At 42.0% G+C, this 24,931-nt stretch overlaps 1 protein-coding gene across 4 annotated transcripts in view; it reads left to right on the forward strand.

Moving 5' to 3' along the window:
- daam2 (dishevelled associated activator of morphogenesis 2) overlaps nt 1-24,931 on the forward strand; it is a 112,031-nt gene that overhangs the window by 22,269 nt on the left and 64,831 nt on the right. For 2 of the 4 annotated variants that reach the window (XM_030718526.1, XM_030718527.1), the window contains exon 1: nt 19,182-19,349. In XM_030718526.1, the coding sequence (XP_030574386.1) occupies nt 19,182-19,349 (168 nt within the window). Of the gene's footprint in view, nt 1-4,478; nt 4,712-19,057; nt 19,350-24,931 lie in introns of those variants that run through there. The other 2 variants (XM_030718525.1, XM_030718524.1) reach the window with 2 other exon arrangements.

The raw sequence follows: 24,931 nt of genomic DNA on the forward strand, positions 1-24,931 counted from the left end.
TAAAAATAAAATAATTAGACATCATTTAAAATAACCATAATGCCAGAATGAACAGCTGAAACTGGTAATCTGATCAAGACAAAAAACGTGCATTGACGCATCTCATTATGGTTACACTATGAGAGCAATCTATAAAAAGTTATTCAAAGTCTAATAGTGACAACCTTCATGCCCAAAGATCAAGGTATTACATCATTGGTTAACATGATGAAGCTGTCATGAGTCAGTCAGTGGAAAGCTGGACCGTTGTCTAAACATGACAGCATGTAGCTGGCACATATCCAAGCAGACACTAGAGCCACTGTGGAAGCAGGCAGTTGGCTGACCTTTGACCCTGCCCAGTCTGCCATTTAGACAAAAGAGCCATTCAGATATGCACTGCTTTTGCAGAACACAGGAAAAAAAGCACTCGGTACAAATGAGTGCTAATCGTGTTGAAAAGCGTGTTTACTCTCAGTTGAAGTTGGTAAAAGCAGGTGGATTGTCAAACATTTGTGATGGAAGACAACAAAGTGTTAAGTTAGGAGTCGAAAGTAGGAATTCATGCAGCAGGGGTGTAAATAATAAAAGCAGGAAAGAATGTCACCATATAAACAGTGACTTGAATTAGATTTATGGTTTACTGCTTTGCTGTGATTAGGCTGCTTTTGTGCAGAGATTTCTGAAAAATGGATAGTATAGTGTTCCCCTCGATCGTGATTTATAGCTAACATACAATTACACTATGTATAAAAATGCACCCTCATATTTATGCTGTCAAGAGTTCAGGTTTTGAGCAGCAGCAGTATTTTTCTCAGTGGCAATTTATGTCTGTGCGGGCGTGAAAGAAAGTGCAAAGTGCTGTCACAAGGAATTCCTCGCCTAAACAAAACACGCTTAAATGAGAGCTGCCTGGTCAAAAAAAAGCCCTAAATAATACATTAAGGAACAACACATCGTAAAACATGACCGTTTGCCATGTTAGCTCTGGCAGCTGCTGGCTTGGAGGACTTCTCAAGCCACTTCTCTTCAATGACAACCCTGGAAAGAGTTCTCCCGATGCCAGCATCTGCAATTTTAAATGCCTCTTTGCGGGCTTTCCTCCGGCTGTTATCAGGTTTGACTGCTGCTGCACGTTAGAGAGGTCTGCAGGAGAATATGTGGTTTATGAGCCTGAAGGAGACCACCTTGGGTGACCCACTTCTTCTCGTCCAATATTCCATTCACATTTTGTCCAACGTACTAAGACCAAGTGCCAAGTTCTCTTTTCTCTCTGACTAAATTTAGCACTTGTTAGCCAGACGGTGGCTGTTCATGCAGTATGGCTGTGAATTTTTCTTCTTAAAATTTTACTTCATGAATGCTTCATGGAGTGGGTGCGTGGGGGTTTAGACCAGTGGTTTCTAAATTTAATTCTTTTAACTGAGCTAGTGATTCAATCACTTTTATACTTTTTTAATCAGTGCTTACTTTTTTATAAATTCCCCAGGATGTATATTTCTTCTTCATTTCCATTAGTTTTAGTTAGATGGAGTGAAACTCCTCTGGTTTTCTTTAAAATTCTGTTTCCAGAATATTTGACATAATCTGTCCATTAGCTTCTGTTCGTGTATTACCACTTTGTGGGGTACTTCAAGCTAGAATCACTGGTTTAGAAAGCAGCTCAGTAACTGACTGACAAGTGACAGGCAGGTTGTCGAGAGCTGAGTGTTATTTCACAGCACACAGCTCAGCAGAGGGGACAGCACCCTGCCTCTCCCTTTGCATCTGGTTTATCAGTCATGACATTTGCCATTCACTGTGGGTAAATCTTAACCTTGCTTGAGTTGCAAGAAATAACCCAGGGTGAGGTTGACTGAAGAAAAGTCTGTAGTAGCCATGATCTGCAGTCATTTGAAAATGTGGAGTTACAGATGAGTGTCTAAGCTCCTCCTTCCTTTCCTTCTGCAAAATACATGCTATGCAAGAGAAGTGAAAATGAACAAACCCTCAAAAAAGAAAAGAACAGATAGAATAGAGAGCTTGTGCTGCCCCCCCCCCCCCCCCCCCCCCCCCTATCACAAGCCTGCCAGGCCCATTCTATTTGCGTCAATTACCAGGCTGTGATGGATGATACAGAGGTAACGGGTACACACAGCTATACTGGAGCCTGAACTTAGCCTAGTCCTCAGGGGTTTCTTGAGGTATCTTCCCTCATTTTGCTGATGGAGAAGTTACCCTTGAGAGAGAGTGAGCATAGAGAAGTGATGCAAACCACTCTGACACTAGTGGACATCATGGAAACAACCTAGTTCTGATACTCAGCTGGGTTAATGGATGTGTCCCCAGGGCTTGCTCAGGAATGCACCCAAGCATTACCGCCAGCAATTTGGTGTCATCTGTCTTCTGTCCCTAGAGAAAGATAAAAAATGGTATTGTGACTCCCCCATTCTCCACTCTGTAGCATATCAGTGGCTCCAGTTTGACTGTGTGTGTGTGTGTGTGTGTGTGTGTGTGTGAGTGAGAAAGTGAGAAAGTGTAAACACACGTTTCATGGGTGGTGGCTTTGTCACAGAGTAGTAGAAGGCATCCTTCAGTCTTGAGAGACTATGGATCTGCATTCTGGGTGTCAGTCCATATCGGGATTGGGGACAGATTCAAGTGTGACTGGCAAGACCAATATGGGATTGGCAGTCTTTCCGGCACAGTTGGCAGTTGAAGAGTGAAGATGGTCTATGAGTCTGGTTTGAGACTTTCTGTCTCTTTCTCCTGGCTTTGGACTGCTGAGCAAGGATGTCTTTAAAGCTGGAGAGTCCTTTTTGAACTGCTTGTCTCCAGGTTGTCTGAAGCTGAGGTTTCCCAAATGTTTGTGTCGATATTCACCAACAGACTTCTTTGTATTGCAGCTGGGGTCTACATGTGGACCGTTTTCCCAGTGCCAGCTTGCCATACAGGAGGTCTTTTAGGGTCTGGCCATTGTCCATACACATAATGTGTCCAAGCCAGTGCATCAGGCATGCAGGAAGCTCTAGCTCTCTTCAGGACAGTGTTGTTGGAAACTTTGTCCTACCTTTAATTACCTATTAATTAGTCAAACATTCAAGCAAAAGATAGTCAGGTGAGAGTCCTTGTTTAAAATGTAGTCAGCAACTCTCATTATCTATAGTAGATACATGCATTTATGCTACGCAAGGTTGAAGTCAATATTAGAGACAAACCATTATTTTTTTCCAACTTGGTCATCAGACAGGCAGTCTAGCAGAAGATAAGATCACATCACCGTGACCTGTGCCTTTAAAGTGACATCAGTAGTATTGATCAGTCAGTTGTGGTCAAGAGGCTGTTGATGTCTAAAGGTCTCGATTGACATGTAGATGTTTTTCCAGACACACTGATCAATTTAGAATGCCCATACCATTTAGTATGCCAGAAAAGACTTGGTAAGTCATTAATAAGACTTGTCAGTCATGATGAAGCATGCCATGCTTTATCATATAATTTTCTCTACAAGTGATAATGTATTAAATGGACATCATGCCGCATCAAATAGGGCTTGAATCTAGTGACTGCGACTGTAAAATCCTTAGGAAAGTGCTTACTAAGGTTAAAGTTGAAGTAAGCGGTGGGGTGTTTTTTTCTTTGGCTGAAGGTTTGGGTGGGTGGGGGGTGGTGATGAAGAGATGATGATGTCTGTTTGTCTTGACCGGTGCAAGGGGAGTCTCTGGTGTCTTGAAGTTTGACCTCCCATATTATCACAGTAACATACTTGAACTCCACTTCACTGAACCCTCTATGGTGTGGCCCTCTAGCTGACACCCCCTCCACCCCTCCACACATTACATTTTGGCTGAGATAATGCTGTGAACTTGACAAGGCCAAGAGAGCTTTGCACAATTAAGGTTTCTGTCACACCTTCTTCTCAATGAACACTGACTGAATCACAGGGAAATCCTTTTCCTGTCTATGTCACAGGGGTAATTCCTAATGGATAACACCATATTTGGCGTGTGTGTGTGGGCATGTGCGCTTTTATGCATGTGTTGGAGATGAGAGGACGGAGCAGGAAAAGGGCTTTCCTTTGGGCATTGTGTGTAATAACCCTACATCTACTGCTCAGTGAGACCTAAATGTGTTGGGTGGATAGGATTGTGGGCAGCCACAGGAAGCATAGGCTGCTGAGGGTCATTTCCTTTTAGCGTGCTCTCTCACATGTTCTCTCATAACAGGCGCCCACACACACATGCGTGCAAGCGTACACACACACACACACACACACACACACACACACACACACACACACACAGATAATATAATATAAATGCATTTATATTCACAGAAAGTCCATCACTTTCTAGCTGACATCCACATGGATGACGTCATATGTGGAATCCAGAAGGGGAGGGGATGGGAGATCAGTGATCAAGACAGGGAGGGGAGAGAGAGAAAGAGAGAGAGAGTGGGGACAATGTCAACAGCTCAGCTCCCAGCACAGTCAGCTGAAATCTAGAGCTCAGCTCAGAAGTTCAGAGAGGGGAAGCAGACGAAACGAAGCGGCGTCGGTCAAACTCAGCCCACCCATGGAATTTGGTCACAAAGCTCCAAAAGGCAAGAAGAGTTGTGTAAAAGCAGAGGATGCAGGATTGCTTTAAATTTCTCTTCTAACTTTTTTTCTGTGGAGGTTTTTTTTTTCTTTTCATTGCTAGTGAGGCAACATAGGGACAGTTCATCTCTTAGTGCAACCGGTCTGAAGTGGGTAAGTAGGCGATACTTGATCTGTATACTGATACTCTTAACCCATCGTCATTGTGAGTAATAGCTGTTCCGTAGTTTTGTTCACCCACTAGGAGACTGTGCATACAACAGGCGACAGATGTTTGAGCTGTCCAGGCAGGAAAATGGAGACCAATAAAATAAACATTAAGTAGGAATACTCAAAGCAAAAAAAGAAATGAAGACCTGATGGGCAACAAGGGCTGCCGTTCCCTTGTGATGAAGTTTCCACATCTTGTGTTGTTGTGATTGGAGGGAAGGGCAGTATTTTACAATCCTTTTTCTCTACAGTGGCTTTATAGGTCATAAACAGGAGCAAAAATTGGGTTGTGAAATGTATGTGGTCTAGATGTTTGGGCTCTTTCTCTAGTGGTGTTGACAGCACATCTTGCTGTATCCACATGTATGCTGCTGCACTGTATAAGCAAGAGTTTTCACTTAATAGTAATACTTTTGGATTCAGTTTCTTGAAGATTCTTGAAGTTTTGAGTTTAGGAGTTGCATGATTTCACGGATGGTTGGGGGGTTCGGTGTTATTGCTGCTGCAGGAGTGAGTTGAAAGACATAATGTCATATGTTATCGGCACTATTTTGGGTTCTAGACGAAGGCTGATCACACATCTTCATCAATCACACAGTCATAGAAACCGGGGGCTTAGTATCTTCAGAAAGTTCTTCTTAATAGACAAACCTTTCAAATTTCCCTCAAGGGAAACTAGTACTACATGACCCCTCCAGAGCAATGTAAACACCCAGCCTTAATCTCTGAGCTTCTGGAAGCTGTGCAGTTTCTTCCAAATTGCAAAGCCTCCATTCCTGTGTAAATGTACTGCCTGTGCTGGTTGAAAGACTGTCATCTTGGCTTTAAATCCTTTGCATGTGTTGAAATCATGATGATGGGAGTTCATGCACCACCCCTCCAAATGTCCACCTGTGAAACTGATTAGGAATCCCTCCTTAGCCTCTTAACATTTCCTAGGGTTAGGGTTAGGGCTAGGGGAAGGTGTAGGATTTGGTTAACATTCACCCCCTTTTTATAAAATTTCCACCTGTATGGAACGCTCAAATGGAAAAGCTTTTAAGAGAAAAACCGCAATCCCACAATGGATTAGAAATCATTCGAAAGTGGCTATTTAACTTGTGACTAAAACAAAATCCAACCCTGGCATAGGTTAAGGCATAAGGTTTATTTATGGAAAACCTTCCAACCAGATAGTACAGCATTTAAGATGAGTTTTCTGGAGGGTTGTCTTTTATACAGCTGATGCAGCAGTAATGGCAATATGAAAAAACGTGAGACAAATGTGATTTCTGTAATACTCATATAATTCATCCCTTTCAGTGGCTTGCATTTGACGATCACTGAACCAGAGGCAAAACTCATTTATACAGTCAAAGGGCCATGTGTGTTTTTCTTTGATGTCTTTTTGCATTGTGAACAAGATAGTATTTATTTCCACCACATTAAAGGCTTACTCTGCAGTCTGCTGGAAGACCTCCTACATCCACGTGCGCTGGGGGGCAAACAGAGCGACAGCGCTAAAAGATTCAGCGTGTCGGGGGGCATTAACAAAAGTGTACATATGCACCTTCTGCTACCGTCAGCGCTCCTGGGGCTTTTCATATTTTATCGACCATTACGGATGCATGAACTGCTCTCTCAGGCTTAGAGGGAGCGTGAGGGAGAGTTATTAACCGAGGGTTGGCCTTTTATCATTTCAGCCCTGCTGCTGACTTGCTGCTCAATGGCCCGCTCATTAGCACAGGGGGAAGAGAGAAAAAAAGAGATGAGCACAGTAAAGCTGCTTAGACTCAACTGTCTGATCTATTGGCTGGGATCATCTTCATGTTGCACACACATTAGAGTAGTTATAGTGTCTGGGGGACAAAACTCTGGACGACTTTTGGAAAAATACTGCTAGTCCTCTCTCTCTTTCATTGGAAGTCCCCACACAGTGTGTGTCAAATGCCGCTATTGTATTTGTGCCAGTGACACACTTTCTGTGGCTTATGATGTGTAAGCATATCTCCTCTTTACAGCGATTCAATTCAGTACAGTATTACCACAGGCTATTTTAAAAGATGCTCGTCACTTTGGAGGGCTGTTTCTGTCGTCTTTGCTATAACTGTCCCAGCGGAGCATACCAGACATTACCCAGAAGTCCTCTGTCCTCTATGCTGCAGCTGCTGACCTCTCACCCAGGCAAGATTAGTAGCCATTCAGACTGTGGTGCAAAGCATAAAAAGTCAGGGAGCATAGTTGTGAGCAAGAGCATGTATGGAAACAAACGGGTTCAAAAGTTTAAAAGTAGCCCGTTCAACCATTCAAAAGAGACGGATCTCTCTTAATTTTATAGATGGAGATTGCTCATCTTCTCAAAAAGACAAGATTGTGGAGTTTTTGAGGAACATGGAGTCTCTGGGAAGTTCAGCATCCTTGAGAGTCATGGTAACGAGCATGAAGGTTTTACTAGTGCCAACTTTTTCCCCATATATAATAACACATCTTTAATTAGACTGGGAGCTCGTGACTCTGGCACTTTCCTCCCAGATGAAATAAGAAAGCGATTTGACATGGCAGGATGGTGTTTTGGAGTTTGAAGGGAAGGGATGCCAAGTATTGGATTTCATTTTGAGCCCTGTTAATACGTGGGAATGTTGAGGCCTGTGGAATGTGGCATGGCTGACTTTCTTCTCATTCCCAGTATTAATAGCATAGATATCCCAGTGATCTAGTTTATTTGATGAGCAGAGATGTGCCCATTGGCCTTTGTAGAAATGGGTCAACAGTGTGGTCATATTTTCTGATGTTGGCCTCAGTGCTTGATAGAACCTTCTCCCTGAGCCAACATTAACATCTGCATTGTTAGAATCCCATAAAACAACTGGCAGACCGACTTTCCTTGTTCAACATGTGCATGTCCTGCAGAATACTAAGCAAGGTTGGGGGACTGGACAAATATTTCTGTGAATGGGTCAGCGCTGTTTGTTTTTTTTTGTTTTTTTGTGATAGCTGTTCGTTAATTTTGATAATTTATCAGTCTGTCGTCTTGAGAATTTGCTCACCTCCTTGAAAATCCCCTGTAGTTTGACTGTGGCCATTTGTCCAACATATCCCCCAAGTCTGCTCCATACAAAGTATTTGAAAAGGATGCATCCTTCCAGTGTTTAATGTTTTTGATGCCAAACCAAAGTGATGTAGTCCTAATACTGAATACCCAACAGTAAAATTCTTTGGCCTACCTGATGTTTGTTGAAATGTTTGCTGACGTGACTGCTGATGTTGTGAATGCTGCCTTTTTTTGCCTTTTGGTATTCAACACTGGGAGGAAAAAAAAATAAACAGTCTTTTACCCTACCAAGTCTCTCTAACTTGCAGACTTGCCTTCAAAGTCGTGTTAATCCCTTGTTAACATCGCACATGTTGTTTGCTTCTGCATGGGTTCTTATTTCAGCTTTGTTCGTACAACTCATGTCTGTGGTCCGTGGCTTCTCTGAAGGGGTTTAGCTTGTTTCTAATAATTTGCTTCAAACTGTAACTGTGCATGGTTGGGTGCTTAAAGGATGTCCTGCACTGCTCTATGTAGCTGCTAGATCTGTTTTGGTTAAAGCAACAATTTAAAAGCACGGTTGTAACAACCCCCCAGCACTTTATGTGGTCTGCACTGTTATAAATGTTCCTTGCATCAGGAAATTGCATTTTTAAATGAATCAGACTAAATGAAATGGCTATTAATGACATCCCTAGAGGATTGGAAAAATCTCCCACCCCCTCCTCTTTTTCCAGTGGTTTAGTTGAGGCATTTCCGCTTAATGGGTGAGATGGGTTACTGTGCCTCATGGCCTTGTTAAAACCAACTGTGCTTATATGTTTGTTTTCAATGAGGCTAGAAGCCAATGGGACCTCTGAGACTTTCAACTGTTGGCTGTAAGAGAGTTTAACAATTTACAATGTGATGGACTGATTGATTGGTAAAATGGAACAATATGGACACTGTGGAAAAATCTAGTTATTCTGTTGTCTAGAATAACCAGTCGGTAGCAGCTGAGTCCCCAGTTGATGGTATATAAATCTGAAGAGTATGCTACTCTAGGATGGTCTGTTTGCTTGTATATACATAATCAGTAAGCACTGTGCAAACATGGGGCAAATCCATATAATTACCCCATCCTCGCATTGGCCGTCTGACAGCTGTTTGTAAACAAAATAAAATGAAAAATGCCTGTGTCTAAATTTGATTGCATTTGCCTTGGAGACAGTCTGGAAATATTTAAGCAACACTATTAACCACAAACTATTAAAGTAATTAATAATAATTGTGGTTGTGGGCAATTTAAGTGGAGGTACTTTGGCTTTTTTTTTTGTCCTTATATTATGTGTACTTCTCACCATATACTGTATGATGGCCTCATTGAATCAACTGAAAGATGCCTCCTTTGTATTATTCTTTTGCTTTTGTTACAGTTTGTTGCATATGACAAGAAATGTGAGGCAGCCATGAATTTTGTTGCACATATGGGTTATTCTTATATTGTTTCAGAAGTTTTATTTCACTACAAGTTTTCCCAGTGACTGAGTCTTGCCCCTAACTATAGTCCTGTGAAAAAGATTTCACATAACTCTGTGCAGTCCTGTGAGAAACCGAGCACACCCTTACTGCACTACCCTTAGTAGCAGCCAGGTGATTAATTGATCACCAAGTGTGAGCACCTTTGTAAAAGCAGAAGCTTTGGCAGTTGGTCTGGAGCATTCAGGCGTGTGTTAACACAATGCCACAGCCTTCCCAGGAATGGACATCCAAGCAAATTCACCCCAAGGTCAGATTATGCAATGCTCAGAGAAACTGCAAAAGTGCAAAAGAAAGAAAAAGGGAAAAAAAAAGAGGTACATCTCATACTCTACAGGCCTTAGCATGCTAAATATTAAAGTTCATGTCAGTACAATTAGAAAAAGACTGAACAAGTATGGCCTTTTTGGAAGGGTTGCCAGGAGAGAGCCTCTTCTTTCTAAAAGGACATGCACGACTTAGGTTTGCATCTGAACAAACCACAAGTCTGCTGGGACAGTGTCCTTTGGACAGATTAGATCAAAGTGGACATGTTTAGCTATAATGCAAACATCACATTTGGCAAAAACAAAACACAGCATATCAGTAGAAACACTTCATACTAACTGTCAAGCAGGGTGGTGGAGGGGTGATGACCTGGGCATCTTGCAGTCATTGAGTTGATCATAACTCCTCATGAAATGTGAGGCCATCACTTCGACAGCAAAAGCTTGGCTGAAATTGAGTCATGCAACAGGGCAATGGTCCCAAACACAGCAGCAAATGTGAAACAGAATAGTTAAAAAGTAAAAGAATCGAGGTGCTACAACGAATTCCAGAAATTCTAGATCTCCACCCAATTCAAATGCTGTGGCGGGACCTTAAAGAGAGCGGTGCTACAAGGCACTGAATCATGGGGGTCACTTAGTTTTTTACAGGACTGTGTAAGCTTTCTTTTTCATGTGACTGTGCTTTATGTCCCTTCTTTGAATGATTTTTCAGCTGTCTCAGTGTTACAGCTTCCTTTATGTAATTGCAGGACAGAATTGATGTGACTAAAGGGAGGACGTAAGCAAATAACTCAAGAAGGTTGTGAAGGAATTAGTCAAATGAGCAGGGGTTGAAGGGAAGGGTGGGTTTCTGATCTTTTGATTCTGAGCTCTTTTTCCTGAAAGGCGCACGTAGGCAGAAGAGCACAGACAGCCCTTATCTGAATGATGAAGACTTGCCTGTTAAACTGTAGAGTCCATGAATCTGGTTTCAGTATCTTGTAAGTTAAAATGTAGGTAAGACTGAGTCTTCATCTGAAGTTTATGCAGAGCACAGTTTCAGTCTAGGCAAATGGACAAAATTAGAGGCAAATGCATGTCCGTGTGACTCACAAATTCAGCTTTGGCAAAAAAATTTGTTTGGCTTTGAGTTGCAAGAGCTTACAAACTGAGATTTGTACCACAGGCTCTGGACTCTTGATGCTATTGATAATCAGATTTAACTTCACTTTTATGTAGAGCCAGAACAAAAAAAAAAAATGTGTGGTTAAAAGGTAACCAGATTCATAGGACTTCCTGCTAAGTTCTGCAAATATCCTGCTATTAATTAAACCAGCTAGCACTTTTTTTGTGGGTTGCAGAATAAAGTAGAATAAAATAAGTCATTCTGTTGCTTCTAACTTTCTCTCTGAGTGAATATTTTACTTAGCCAAAATCACAGCACAAACTCCATCTTTAAATTCTAGGTTGATATGTGTGTGGTGATCTCTGTCAGATGACCTCTTCAGAGCCCCAAAATGCTAATTAAAAGCACTAATCAAAAAAAACAAAAACAAAAAACCCACAAGTATTGGATGGTGAGAGCATGCTGTCATAACTAAAAATAACTGTCCTCTTGAAGATCAGATGCACATACACTGCAGTCTCCTGCCCGAGAGAACCATCCTTCCCTGTGTTAACCTACCCCGTTGGGCCCCAGCAGAATTGTTCCAACCAAATCTGACCCATTGTCCAGGTCCACATGAGAAAGCCACTCAGTGTACAGGCTCTCATGAAAGCGCTGCCGGCCTTCCAACATGAAATCCCTCGCAGAATGTGTGCTTTCAGAACGAGCACAGGAATGCAGCGCATGCAAATGTGCCGTGAAATAATAGCAGCTCCTCCGCTGTCAGCTCTGGTCATTTGTCAGTTGAGCCTTTGCTAACCATGGAGACCTACACTGGATTTAGATGGGTGATGTCATGCCTCAGGAATGCATGTCACAATGTATGTGGTGGACTGGGTATTTCTAATGTACAGTTTACATTATTTAGACCGCAAGTGGATCCTGTCTGTTATCCATGCCAGTTGTTTCAGATTAATCATTATTTATTTCCATAATCTGACCACCCATGGTGCTAAAGAAGCGATGCATGAATAAGATGACTTTAATCTTTGTTGGCAGAAAGAACAAACTCACATTTGTGTGTTTGCATGTGTGTCTGTTGCATTGGTGGCGGGGGGGGGGGGGGGGGGGGGGGGGGTTGTTGCTTGTGTGTCACTTTTAAGTAACTGATTACAGTGTGACCCTTCACTCTAACAGGGTAAGATGTATGTGGCGTACATGGCCTCCCCAGGGCAGGAGCGCGGCCGTGGGTGGGCCACATCCATGAGAGAGTGAATTTTCAGCGTCCCAGGTGATTTGGTTTGTAGCCAGTGGCTTTAGAGTGGGGAGAAAAGAATTGAAGGGTCAGTCCATTAGTCATCGGACAGACAGGCAGACAGTAAAAGGGAAAAGCAGGGCATGCTGGAGAGGGCATGTCTGGGGCAACAACAGCCAAGGGGGTGGCATGGCTCCAGTGTGTTCAGTGGCTGAGGCGAATCGCGACTTCATGTCAGATTAATGAGGATGAATATTTCACGTCACGACACATGCAAGCTTTACATATGAAAATATGACTATCAACAAATATGGAGACAGCAGCCAGCACAAGACCTTCTGTTGTATGATCACCCTGCATGTTTGCATGTCCAGATAATTTTTGTCTTTACCAGCACAATCTACCTTAAGATACCATACCATTTAATTAGGGTTAATGTTACAGAAAGCCATATTTGTCAGACAGTTGCATTAAAATATGTAGCAGCAGCACAAAAGCAATCGAGAGGTCCAGTTTAGGGACTCCAAGCAGCTGAGGTGAAGCCTAAATGACTATAGTTAGAGCTACAGATGCAAATTTTAGGTCTTAGTAAAGTTTAAATGAGTGATTTATTTATAAAATCACCCCTTTACAGTTATGCAGAGGGGTATTCAGTTATATGGACCTTGTATTTTTTGTACAAGAAGAAGAAGAAGAAGAAGAAGAAGAAGAAACAGCCTTTATTGTCCCACAGAGGGGAAATTTGGGTGTAACAGCAGCCGCAGTTATCATAAATATAAATATAATTAGGCTGTAAAGTTGGTCATTTTAGCATGAGAGTCGATGGAGGTATCCTCAGGTTGACATTGGAGAAACTGCAGTTTCTGTGTTGGCTTTCCAGCCTTGGAGGTTGCTACTTGTTATGTAGGCAAGTCATTAAATTATAATACTTGCAATACATGATTGAAATATTTCTTTATGAGCAATGAGCAAACAAGCCATGTTTAGTACCTCCCAGTAGATGATAGATGTAATTTCCAAAGTCACTCAGGGAACTATATAATTAAAGTTGTAATTAAAGTGCCACTGGAAATATATCACAGCTGTTCCACAGTGTTTATAGGTGTCACTACATCAAGTAGGACATAAAGTGAAGAAAATCAAACCCACCTTTGCCATCTGCATGCCTGCAACTTGCTACAACAATGCCACTTTTTCAATCAGCGCTGCTTCTTGTTCCTGTCTGTGCCAGCGTGGCACTGCTCTCCCATCCCTGGTACTGGGTGCTTATGTAACCCCTCCTCCTCCACGGCCCAGCACCCCGAAGGAATGGTCCTCATTTGTGGGACCCAGAAACAATATGTGTGCAAAATAAATGTGCACTGCACGCTTCCCTCTGATCTTTTATTCATTGCCTCTGTAAAACAGCCAATGGCCTATTCTACTTGTTATTTGTCTCGAACAGTTTTATTGTCGCTTTTTTTTTTCTCCTACACCAGAGCTCTTTGGACTTCCATTCCTTCTCCCTAAGTATCTGAGTTCAAATAAATTCACCCACCTATGTACTGCCAAGCAAATGACAAAGGTATTTCCGCAGTGTAGAAGTCAAGGTGGATAGAGGATGGAATGAGTGACCAGGCAATGAAACAGTTGCAGGAGCTCACTGCGGCATCTTTAAGGAGCGTGTAATGTGCAGAGTAAAAATGCCCTCTTGGAGCGAGTGAATGGATAATGCAGCTTTTAATGTGGGAAGGGATGGGGAAAAAATAGGAATTTGATTTCTATCTAATTTTTCATTTGGCTGGGACAGCCTTTTGTTGCTTTGGCAGATGTTGTGGAGAGAGTTGAAATTTTGCAGGCACAGATGTTTGATCTCAGTATAGATGGCCAGTATACCTCTTTTTCAGTCTTCTGCACACACGCATAATCCTGCACCAGCAGCAGCAGCAGCAGCAACAACAGCAGCAGCAGCAGCAGCATGTCTCTTCTTGCTGCATCCCCCTCCTCCTCCTGTTCCTCCTCTTCCACTGACCTACTTCCCGATGCTGTGGATGTGGGATGAGGTTGCAGGCTGAATGAGAAGTGGCAGCAGTAGTATCTCCCTTTATTCCTGTCTTTCTCTCCCTCGTCTCATTTCCATCTCTCTCTTTTTGCTCAGACCCTTCAGAGAGAGGGCTTCTCACTCTCCTTAACATAAACTGAAAGCTTATTTTTGAATCTTGAATTTTGAATCACATGACTGTCTGGATGATTTAGAGTAGGCATTTCTGGTACAACATCTATTTCCATAGAGAGGAGGATAAACTCAGTTTATTAGTTTTTTAATGTTAAAAGTTTATCATTATAGTTTTTCAAACATTTGCTTATTTTAACTTATTGTATTGATTCTTTTAAATTTCAAGTTGCACGTTTCCAGTTTATGAAACAAATATTGTTCCACCCAGGTTTCTAATGGACAGTCCGCTTTGCCAGGGTCAGTGATGTGACTTTAAGCCAGATGACCATATGCCCAGTGTATCCTTGTTGGTACCCCACTGGCAGATGTGTATGTGGATGTATAGGAGCTGGTATGAAACTGGGGAGCACAGAAAATGAAAATAAATGTAAGATATTTGTCATTTTTATACAATCATGCATTAAAGGGATAATTAAGTTCAAAAATTCCATATTTTTCTATTTATTTTTTTATATTCCTTCCTTCCCTGTTGTGCAACATATTGGCTAAAGAGGGGTCTGCTTTCTCTTCCATATAATAAAACTAAATAGCACTCAACGTCTGGTGCTCAAAACCAAGAAAAAAATGTTTAAAAACTTTTTTGATCAGTTTTATTTCTGTCAATCAAACCAGCCATGAAGAGAGGCACGTAAAAGTCTGACAAGATGTAAATAAATGGCACCAAAGGGCAGAAGAAAAATATCATTTTAATTTCTGTGTACTGGCCCTTTAATGTCTGGAGTAATGGAGCTCTGAGACTAGTTTAGCATAAAGACTGAAAGCCTCATTCTCACCAGTTCCTCTAAAACTGTCGTTTACATTTTCCTTTCAATTTTACATTAATAAGCCAAACATTTCCTCACTCTTCACTAGAAAGAAAGCAAAGTGTATATGTTGAGATGTCCTTCCAGACACAAGTAAAACAGCCTGTCAAGGAGGGAAATTAAAATTAAGTGGAAGAAACAGAAGAGTTGAAAATGGGGATTAAAGATGGAAGGAGTAGATGTGAGCAGTGGCAAGGACAAATGACAGATGTTACTGTCAGAGGGGGGGTAGATGGAGGGACTCTGTTCACCCTGAAAGAGAGGAATAATGGGAGATGACAGGGAAGGAGGGAGGGAGTGAAGAAATGAAAAGCTGGAGGGGTGGAGAGGGGCTCTCAGGTCACATATGGCAGTGGACACAGTCAATTTGGATTGTGTTTGTATGGTGACTCGTCCATACAGAGCATGGTAAAGGTTCCACAAATAGTTGTGGGTATATTCTTGCTTCCTTGTATTTTCCATACAGTATACACAATATTTTTTCTGTGTATATAATGTATGTGTGTTTGGATTTCCTGGCCTATTTTCCTGGGGCACCGGCTGGAAGCAGGCCAGCAGACCTGGTGCTGAGTGAAGACTGGCCGCACGTGGGGCTCAGTGGGAGAGTGAAGATAGAAACACACACACACAGACACTGGACAGTGCATTTTGCTGAATGGCTTTAAAACCCCTGCAGAGCGGCCTCTTTTCCATTAGGCTCGGCCAGCTGTCGGCAGCAGCTATAACTAACTCCATACCATAAAGATTTGGCTCTATGCTTATATCTTATACTAATAAAACTGATAACAAGCTGTCACTGTTACAGTCTGAGACAGAAGAATTTCTATGATTTATCTCCCTGATGGGGCCTTTATTGAAATTCTGCCACCTTGCTGTTTTAAAGTGCTGCTCTCTTCCCTTTTTCCTCCTAACTCACCACAGTGGATTCTTGTCAAAGTCCATATTGGGTATGATCAAAAAGTGCTTGTAAAGATCATCACGTCTGGACCATTTTCTGCACAGCTCACTTGATGTATCAAAATTTGATCCTTCAATTTGATCTTTTTTTCTTGAGACGTGGACAAAGTTACGAAGTTGGGGGTGGGGGGTATCTGGCTAATAAAGCAGGTGGTGAGTAAAGACTGTGTTGGTGTAGGCGAGAAACTCTTGCATTTTTCAATGTGCTCTGAGCCGGCACAACCACATTTCAGGCCGTTTCCTCTCAATGCTCTGAATGTTCTCCCTCAGACATTACAGTAGAACACCACACTGACACCCTGGCAGTCTCATTTATAGTGCACAACCCTGAGAAAAGCTGGAGAATAAAATGACAGGCATTCTCCTGGTTCACCTCATGTGTTGCCTCCAGGCTTGAAACCTCTGGACTCTTCGGTTTGAAACAGAAGTTTCCTCTCAGTGAACTCGAGAGCTCAGTGTGAGTGCTTTGACCGGGGCTTCCAGGGAGCAGCCAAAAAAAGAAGCAGTGAAAGCTGTATGGACAATAAATGGAAATATGTTGAGGATGTTTTTGTCCCAATGTGTGGTGACTACACGAATCACCTTGAGAAAATGTACACCTTGTTGTCAGTGACCCCTGGCAAGCTCCTGTTGCATTCAGTATTTATAATATGAAGGTAGACTTTTGCATGGCTTCATAAAGTTATACATTAAAAAAATGTTACTACAGATTTAATTGATATTATACAGAATGACCCAAAATGATCTAGAATGTAGATACCAGAGGTGAATTGGGGCACACAGCTCATTTTCCCCTTGAGCCAAGTTCAGTCCCTCCCTGATTTCACGGGGCTGAACTCAGGGATTGTCACCTCGGCTATCATAACACACATGCCGGTGTAGGGTTAAATATACTGCACCCACAGGCACACGCATACAAGATGCCACACATGCTGTAATTCACATTCAGAGCACGGCTGCAGTGGCGACCAAACAGTCCCAGAACTGAAAGGTAAATTACATGGAATAATTCAGAAAATAAACCCACTGATGGTTGCACAATCATTTCCATGTTCAACAAACCCAAAGAGAACTTTTAGTTGCTTTTTATTTAAAATAGCCTCCAGTTCATTTGTACGTCTGCTCCTTCTGCCCTGAGAGGGACGACAGGTTCAAGGAGGCGGAAAAAACAAATGGGCAAAAGACGAAAAGGGCAAAATGGAAATGTGGTGCTTTCTCCTTTTATTTTTTTCCCCTTTAAGCACTTGTCATGGGCCCAGCGCATTCATAAAGAATTTACCATGTGGCTAATTTTAAACGGCGCAGTGAGAACTCCCTCACTGAGCGAATGTGAATGTAAGAGAGTTTGATGTAGTAGATTGTGGTTTCGTCTGGAAACTGAGGCCATAAAGTTTGACTGTTGTATTGAACAGATGGGTGCAGAGCTCCAGATATTACTTAATGCTTGTCAGGTTATGTGCAAATATCAATGAAGGCATAACACATGGGAGTATTTGCTTTAAAAAACAAAATCTGGTCCTGCTTCTGTTTTTTCAAACTTCTTGGAGATTTTTTTTTTTTTTTCCCCCACAAATAGCTCCCAAATTGATTTCTTGGTCAAATGTTTCTGCTGGATTTGCATGTCTAAGGGTTTTGCACAACAGGCCCGAGGTCCTTTCATTCACAAATGCAGTTAACTGTTACATAAAGAAGAGCTCTGGCAACTGTGTGTGCATCTGATAGGACATAATGCTGTGTAAAGAGCGTGTTATCCACACAGTGAAGACCACCCGGATTCTTTTCGTATCATTGAGGAAATCCTCCAGGATGTTTTACACCATTCGATCCCCGCTTATGTTGGTAGAGGGTGTCACTCACTGTTGTCTGTGGGAGTGAATGCACCTCATACAGTACACATACACACAGTGCACAGTCACCATTGTCCTCGCGGACAAGAGCTTTCTTTGTTACGGCATAAGAGCAACTAATGTCATGACAAGGATGTGCCGGCTCCTGCTGCCACACAGCATGAATATCTCCACTCTTCCTGGCGCATGTTTTTATGAACACAGTAAAGGCAATAAAAAACAAGTAGAGAGAGAAAAAAGAATAGAAACGAATGAACTGGAACTTAATGTGCATTTCCGGTTCTGTTATGTCTTTCTAGCAGTTCCTGTAATGTGGAATTGTATTGTTTATTTATGTGGTGGCTGTTGCTGCTCATATCTTCCTGTATTTATGCCAAACAAAAGTGGGGCTGCTGGAAACATAAATGGCTTCACTTCCTGTGCGCTACAATTAATTTCTTTGAAACATCAACAGGAGACACAGGGTGTGTATACCAGCATGAGACCTTCAAGAACTGACGACAGGCTGAATCTTGTGCTCTGTTTGACTAAGAATCAAAATAATTGTTCATTGTACACATACAGTGAATGTCAGTCGCGCTTGTCTTGATGTGTTATTAATCTTGAACTGTACTAATGTAGTTTTGCATGATTTATTGCATGAAATAATCTTTTTTTTTTTTTTTTTAATCTTGTGAGGTGCATAACTTTGGTTTATCCTTTGTGTGAAATTAGCTGTTTTAGCTCCCTTCCATTTTTTTTAAGTGCTCCTTTAAACTGATTTAGCAAAAGCAGAACATTTTCCCTGCAGCCTTTGTGTTGCAGATGTTGTTGGGGTACTGGGATAAAGGATTGGGATCAGGCATCGAGAAATTCCTGGTGATGATTCTTCCTGTTTTAGTCTGACAACTAAAGCAGTTTACGTCGCATACGGCTCCACAGACTGTCTGTTGTTCACCAAAGAAGAATTATTCTTATTATTTTTTTATTGGATCAGGAAGGCTTGGGTTAGATCTTTAACATGAATGGTTAAGAGCAGGCTGTCCAAAGTGTGCCCTCCTCTCGCTCTGACAGCTGGGATAGGCTCCAGCTGCCCCAAGATCCTAAATTAGATAAGCGGTTAAGAAAATGAATGAATGAATGAATGATTAAGATAAGGATAACAATCTGGGTCAGTGCTGTCCATCAGTAAACCCTTGAAATATGTTGCTTACACTTCCAGGACATTTGTACATGTTTAATATGAGCATCCACCATTGTAACATGATATGAGAGTAAATAAGAAAAAGCAGAATTAATCTAGCTTAGAGTAATTGAACACCATTCCCCTTGGTCTTCTCTCTATTTTACAGATGATGCCCCCTAGATAGCAGCCTCGTCATCCTCTCCTCTCCACTCCCCCTCCCTGTCCCTTGGCCCCTTCCTCTGTCTTCCTGGTCCTGCATCACCACTGCCACCTGTGTTACCACAGCCATCATGCCCCCCAGGAAGAGGACGCGACAGGGCCTGGGCTTCCTGTGCTGCTTTGGCAGCAGCGAGCCCCCGGAGATCAACCTGAAGGACAGCGTGCCACTGCAGCTGCTGGAGTTCAGTGCACCCATGCCGCCTGCTGAGGAGCTGCATGCACGTTTCTCCGAACTGGTGGTGAGTAAAGATAGAGTGAACTTAATGCATGCTATGTAAGCTGTTTTACCTGTGGAGCAGATGATTTCACATAAACACTGCAGCCCTGAATGTTTCTAGGACTTTGTATGTTGTTTTGGGCATTAGCTTTTGTGATGCTGATTTGTGAAGCAAGTGGACATCATATATACTGCTCCATGCAGGCTGTCTCCAGGCAGCACCCTCGCCTGAACCTCACTGAGTATTTGCACTGCTCTATGGTCCGTGGGAGAAAGAACAACCCGATGATCACGTGCAATCAACCAGAGCTTTTATTCTGTAGATGCAGTCCTGATGCAGTGAGAACGTTTTTGTTTGACTCCATAAGTAATGCATGGCTGAATCTAACAGCAAGTGCCCAATAATGACAGAACTGCCAGGAAGCAGTTGTAGTATTACTATAATTTTTCTGCAAGTTTGGAACACAAAAGATTAACGAGTCCATTCATCTTGTGTTTCCCTGCTCCTGTAGATGCTGCACTTACAAGTAGATTTTTTTTTTTTTTTTTTTTTAACTTAGTTACCAAACAGAAATGCATTAGTCTTGCTAGCATCAGGCTTCCAGGGGCTTCAGCAAGGGTTGCATTTTCACTAATCCTGAAACTATTTGGCTCAAAAACAAAAAAAGACCTAATCCATAGACCATCGGTACCTGTATATATGACAACATATGGCATATTATTTTAGGCCATTGAAAAGTGGCTCCATGGTGTAGTGGTTAACTCATTACATCACAAGCTAGTGTACCCCTAGTGCCGATCCCAAAGCCAGATAAATGGGAGAGCAACTGGCATGAAATCTGTGCCAAATCAACATGCAGATCCAAACATCTGGAGCAGCGGAAAATATCTTCTTCATTTTAGGGCAACGAAACAACGTTTATCCTTCCTCATGTCTGTTTTTCAGTGGACTTGAAAGGACTTTGGCTTTATGAATTCATGTTTAAGGACCTGTTTTAATTTCCAATAACCCATCTGAAACACTATGTATATCATACATGCACCAAAATAGCAGTGTGAACTTACCTATTAGTCTCCAGGAAGAAGATTTGTGTGATATTCAGTGGTGGTGTGGACATGGATCAGGTCACAGCTGTCTGGATGGAGACTGCTGTTGGTTTCAGCTGCCATGCAAACAGGTCATGGCTTTAGGGCTTTGCTGTTTGTCTGTCTGTTAGCTCACTTCCAGTCTCTTGGTTGGTTTTGTCCCTGTCTGTCTCCATCATTCTCCTCAGATTTCCTGCTTTTCTCTGTCTCCCAACAATGTGTTGACTGGCATGGCTACAGGACTGCTTCTGGCACTGTTCAGTGTCAGGGAATGCCAAACTTCACTGCCAGCAGGATATATCACTCCACTGTTAAATTCAATTCAGGAGATTAATGGAACTCCCATTTATGATAAGAAAATTATTCACTCTTATCAAAGCAGATGTTTCCCCAATAGTAAATTTCCCCCCACTTTTTCTTCCAGCTAAGTCACTGAATTTTACTCTAAATTTGCTCTTTAATAATGCATGAGCCATTAAACCTTAGTAGCTGCAGCATATTGATTGGCTTGCTTGAAGAAAATTTAAGCTTAAAAGCAATCAAGACACTGATTACTTCAATCAGTAGAGTGAAATGACTGTGTTGACCTTGCAGCTGTATAATAAGAAAAGCTTAGTTCTGAGAGATCAACAGGTTACTCATTGAGTCACTTAATGTTTTATGTGGCCCAACCAAAAAATACTTACCCACATTAGGTTTTGACATTAATAGACCTTTTTAATACAGCAGAGATCAGTATTGCTGGGGTAAAATAAAAACCTGCTGTCATATGGGAGTGCTTAGCCAAATCACAGCAGTCTTCATGGTTGAGAGGACTGAGTGACCCACAGCTTATTGTGGGGTAAAAATCTGAGCTTAAGATGAAACTGACACAGAAGCACGAGCTGAGGGGGAAAGCAGGGCAGAAGGATTCAGCCCTGATTTCAAAACCACTTTGTTTTTAGTTTTTAGTTGTTTTTTTTTCTTCACCGGGTCAGGACCCGTCCACATGTTGTGAAAAGATTATTGTTCAGATGATTGTTGGAGGGCTGCTTTTGATAGCCTTTGCTGAGATTTGATGTTTTATCTTTGGGGCAGTGTCTGTGTTGGACTTTGGTTCATGCCTTACTGCAGAATTCCAGCACTGAATACAACATTCACATATACGTTACGCAACAGTGTGAATCAATTTTATTGTATTAATCTTTTTTTTTTTTGATTAGCAACATTAGAACATCTGTTGGGGCTGCAGCCCCGTTAGCGGCAAGTGGCGTCCTAACAGCTCTAAACAAAAGGTATCAGCTGTTGTACATTAATAAAATAAAAACTAATTTAATCAACTGGTATTTCTGGTGCTGACTAACAAGAGCGGCAACATTTAACTGTCAAGTGGACTAGTCGTGCACATCCCTAATTGAGACAAGGCTCTAGTGCACAAATGTAAACTTTATGTCCTTGGATTTTTTGGGGGGGAATGCCTAATTTTTTTCAAATTGCTTTATAATTTGTTCACACATTAGCAGTGAAGAAGCAATATATACCTGAAAACACAGTAGCTTTAATGTTTAAAATGTCTTGAAATTTGAGAAGGAAGAATGATGCTGCAGAATAACGATCCATCAAACTGCAGCAGCTGGATTCATGTCTGATTGGATTGACTGACCAACGTACAGCCTGATTCTAAATAACGATGGTCATCTGGGTGAGCCATCCGTCCCGCACATCTGTTTTACTGATCCAGGAGCCGACAGGCTGACGCGGTTTTTACCAGAAGTCCAAAAATCTGTAGTACCAGACCTCTCGGAGTCACTCAGCCTGGACACACTGCTTGCTGCTCAGGCAGAGAGCTCACGCAGGGAGACGTGGAGCTGGGCTGCAGGGGAGGAAATAAAGAAAAATGGAGAATAACACAACATAGCGTGTTTCTGTGGCAACAGGCGATGGGGATTATTGTTATATGAAAGCCTTTCCTGAGGAGGAGAATGAGACTCAATGGAGCCTCTGGAGTGGGAGCGACAGATCTGGGCCAAACGGAGGAGTAAACCACCTCCATGTGTCCTCACATTCATAATGGAGTCTTCTGCTGTGTCGAGAGACGCACACTGCACACTCAGCTTACTCTGTTAGTGGAAGGAAAAACTTCAGCTGACTTTTGGACTGTAACCCAGATTTGCACGACAGTGGTGGAATAGATATAACAGACATGTAACTGTGTATATGAACCCTGTTACCTCTTATGACATGTGCAGTATTTTGGCCACTGTCAGTGTTGAAAGAAACGACATGAGTTTGTGGCATTCCCAAACCTGCAATATCCACGCCTGCTTTCACCAGTACTGGAACAAATTGCTGTAAAATATGTACATGGATGCACTTTTTTATTAATACCATTGAATTCTGTAACTCCTGATGCCTCTGAGGAAAGAAAATATTAACAGGAGGCTTCTGTAATTTTCTACTTTTTACTTTGTCAATACAGAGACTAAATTTTAATTGAGACTCATGGTTGTAAAAATACATGGAGAATTGTAGGTTTATGCACTTTTTTGTTTAAAAAAAAAAGTACAGTTTGTATAGTTAAATATTATAAATCCTGGTCCTTCTGAAGAAAGGAATATTAACAGCCAACTACTCAACATTTTACATTATTAGGGTATTGAACCCTCTTTTCTCCTTGGTGCGTGCAGAGACCTATGGGTGTATACACTCACCAGCTACTTTGCTACGAGCACCTTGCGAGTACCAGGAAACCCCCTTTGGCCTTCACAACTGCCTTAAGGTGCTGGAAACGCTCTTCAGAGGTTTTGGTCCATATTGACATGATAGCATCACACAGTTGCAGCAGATTTGTCAGCTGCACATCCAAGATGCAAATTTCCTGCTCCACATCCCAAAGGTGCTCTATTGTACTGAGATCTGGTGACTGTGGAGGCCATTTCTGTACAGTGAACTCACTGTTATAGTCAGGAAACCAGTTTGAGATGATTTGAGCTTTGTTGACATGGTGTGTTATTCTGCTGGAAGCAGCCATCAGAGGTTCATTGGGTTGCTGTAATATGATTAGCTTATTAGATATTTACATTACCTGGTGTACCTAAGAAAGTGGCCAGTGAGTGTCTCTGTATCTTTGATGGTTATTTTATGTTAGGACTTTGATGCTGTTGATGTGTTATGTGGTTTCCCATGTTTGTGAGACTGAGAACAGTACAGTGGTTTATCTGCCTGTGGGCCATTATTAGCAAGACTACTGCAGCAAATGACCAAGTCAGGCAGGGGTTCATCAGCCCTGGCAAATCTGACTGTGGGACAGTTATTAGAAGCCTCTGCCAACATGTCTTCTGTTTCATGATAAACGCAGGCCCATGGTGATGTAGAAAAACCCGATGACATATTGTCTCCAGTTTGTAACTCGCTAAGCTCATTTTTGCAGAATAAGCACATGTGGGATCCATCCTTAGTTACCTTGAATAAACACGGACTCTCCTATTCCAAATATGGAACATCTCAACCTGGAGAAAGTCTGAAGGAAAAAAAAAAACTGTTTCCAAGTCTCTCCTGAAGCGTCCTGTTCATGATGAAAAACTCAACAAACCCATGCAAATGAACCTGGAAGCAATCCCTACAGATTCTGACACAATAAGTAAAGACCACATCAGAGGGGAGTAATGGATCACATCAGTTAAAGCACACATTTGCAGCTGGCTGCACGGTTTCCTGATAGCAAATGTGCTGCAGTTCTGGGTTCTGTTTTTTGGATCTGGGTGCATTTTAAACTACTTCTTTCCACCAGTGCTTCAAGGCTCGCACGCATAGTTGATATATAGGCCATGTGGGAATTCTGGCTATGCACCGAGAACATTGACAGCTTTATTTTTGTTTATCGGGGCAATTCTCTGCTAATAACATTTTATCAACAAACGTGAAATTGCTCTCATATTTAGATAATTGAAAATGGGTTCGCCTTAATCATGTTGGGTACATTTCTCAGTGGTGGCAGTTCACTAAATCAAAATGAACATTTGGTTTCTACAAAGAGAAACCAAGTGTGAGGTTGTTTGTGGGACAACTGGACTGGCGTTTACAAGTTTCAGCTAATAACAACAAACATTTACCACGGAAAGGTCTGCATATGCTGACAATGTGTGGACACATTTACAAGTGCTCAAATAAAGACTTCCACTGAACCACTTCAAATGAAAGGTGTGAAAAAATAGCAATGCCAAGTTCAGCATCTGTGTAGTCCTATTCATTTTTGCATACAGGTTGCAAATAACTTGCATGTCCCCCAGTGTCCTGTTAACCGTCTGTTTTGAGTTGAGATGAGGGAGGATATATACAAATTGATGCAACTGAATCAGATCTACTAGTCAAACATCTGGCAAGTACAGTACTGGCAGCGTGAGATTAGTGTGTCTCTCTCTGCCCTCTTTTTGGCTGCTTTATGTTTGTCTCTCTCTCTGTGTGGGAGCCTCATTCCTTCTTTCTCTGTCCTGAAATTTGGGACAGTTTTAATCCAAACCGCTCTGATCAGTGGTCCAG

Source organism: Archocentrus centrarchus, chromosome 22 (genome assembly GCF_007364275.1).
Source record: "Archocentrus centrarchus isolate MPI-CPG fArcCen1 chromosome 22, fArcCen1, whole genome shotgun sequence".
NCBI lineage: Eukaryota > Metazoa > Chordata > Actinopteri > Cichliformes > Cichlidae > Archocentrus > Archocentrus centrarchus.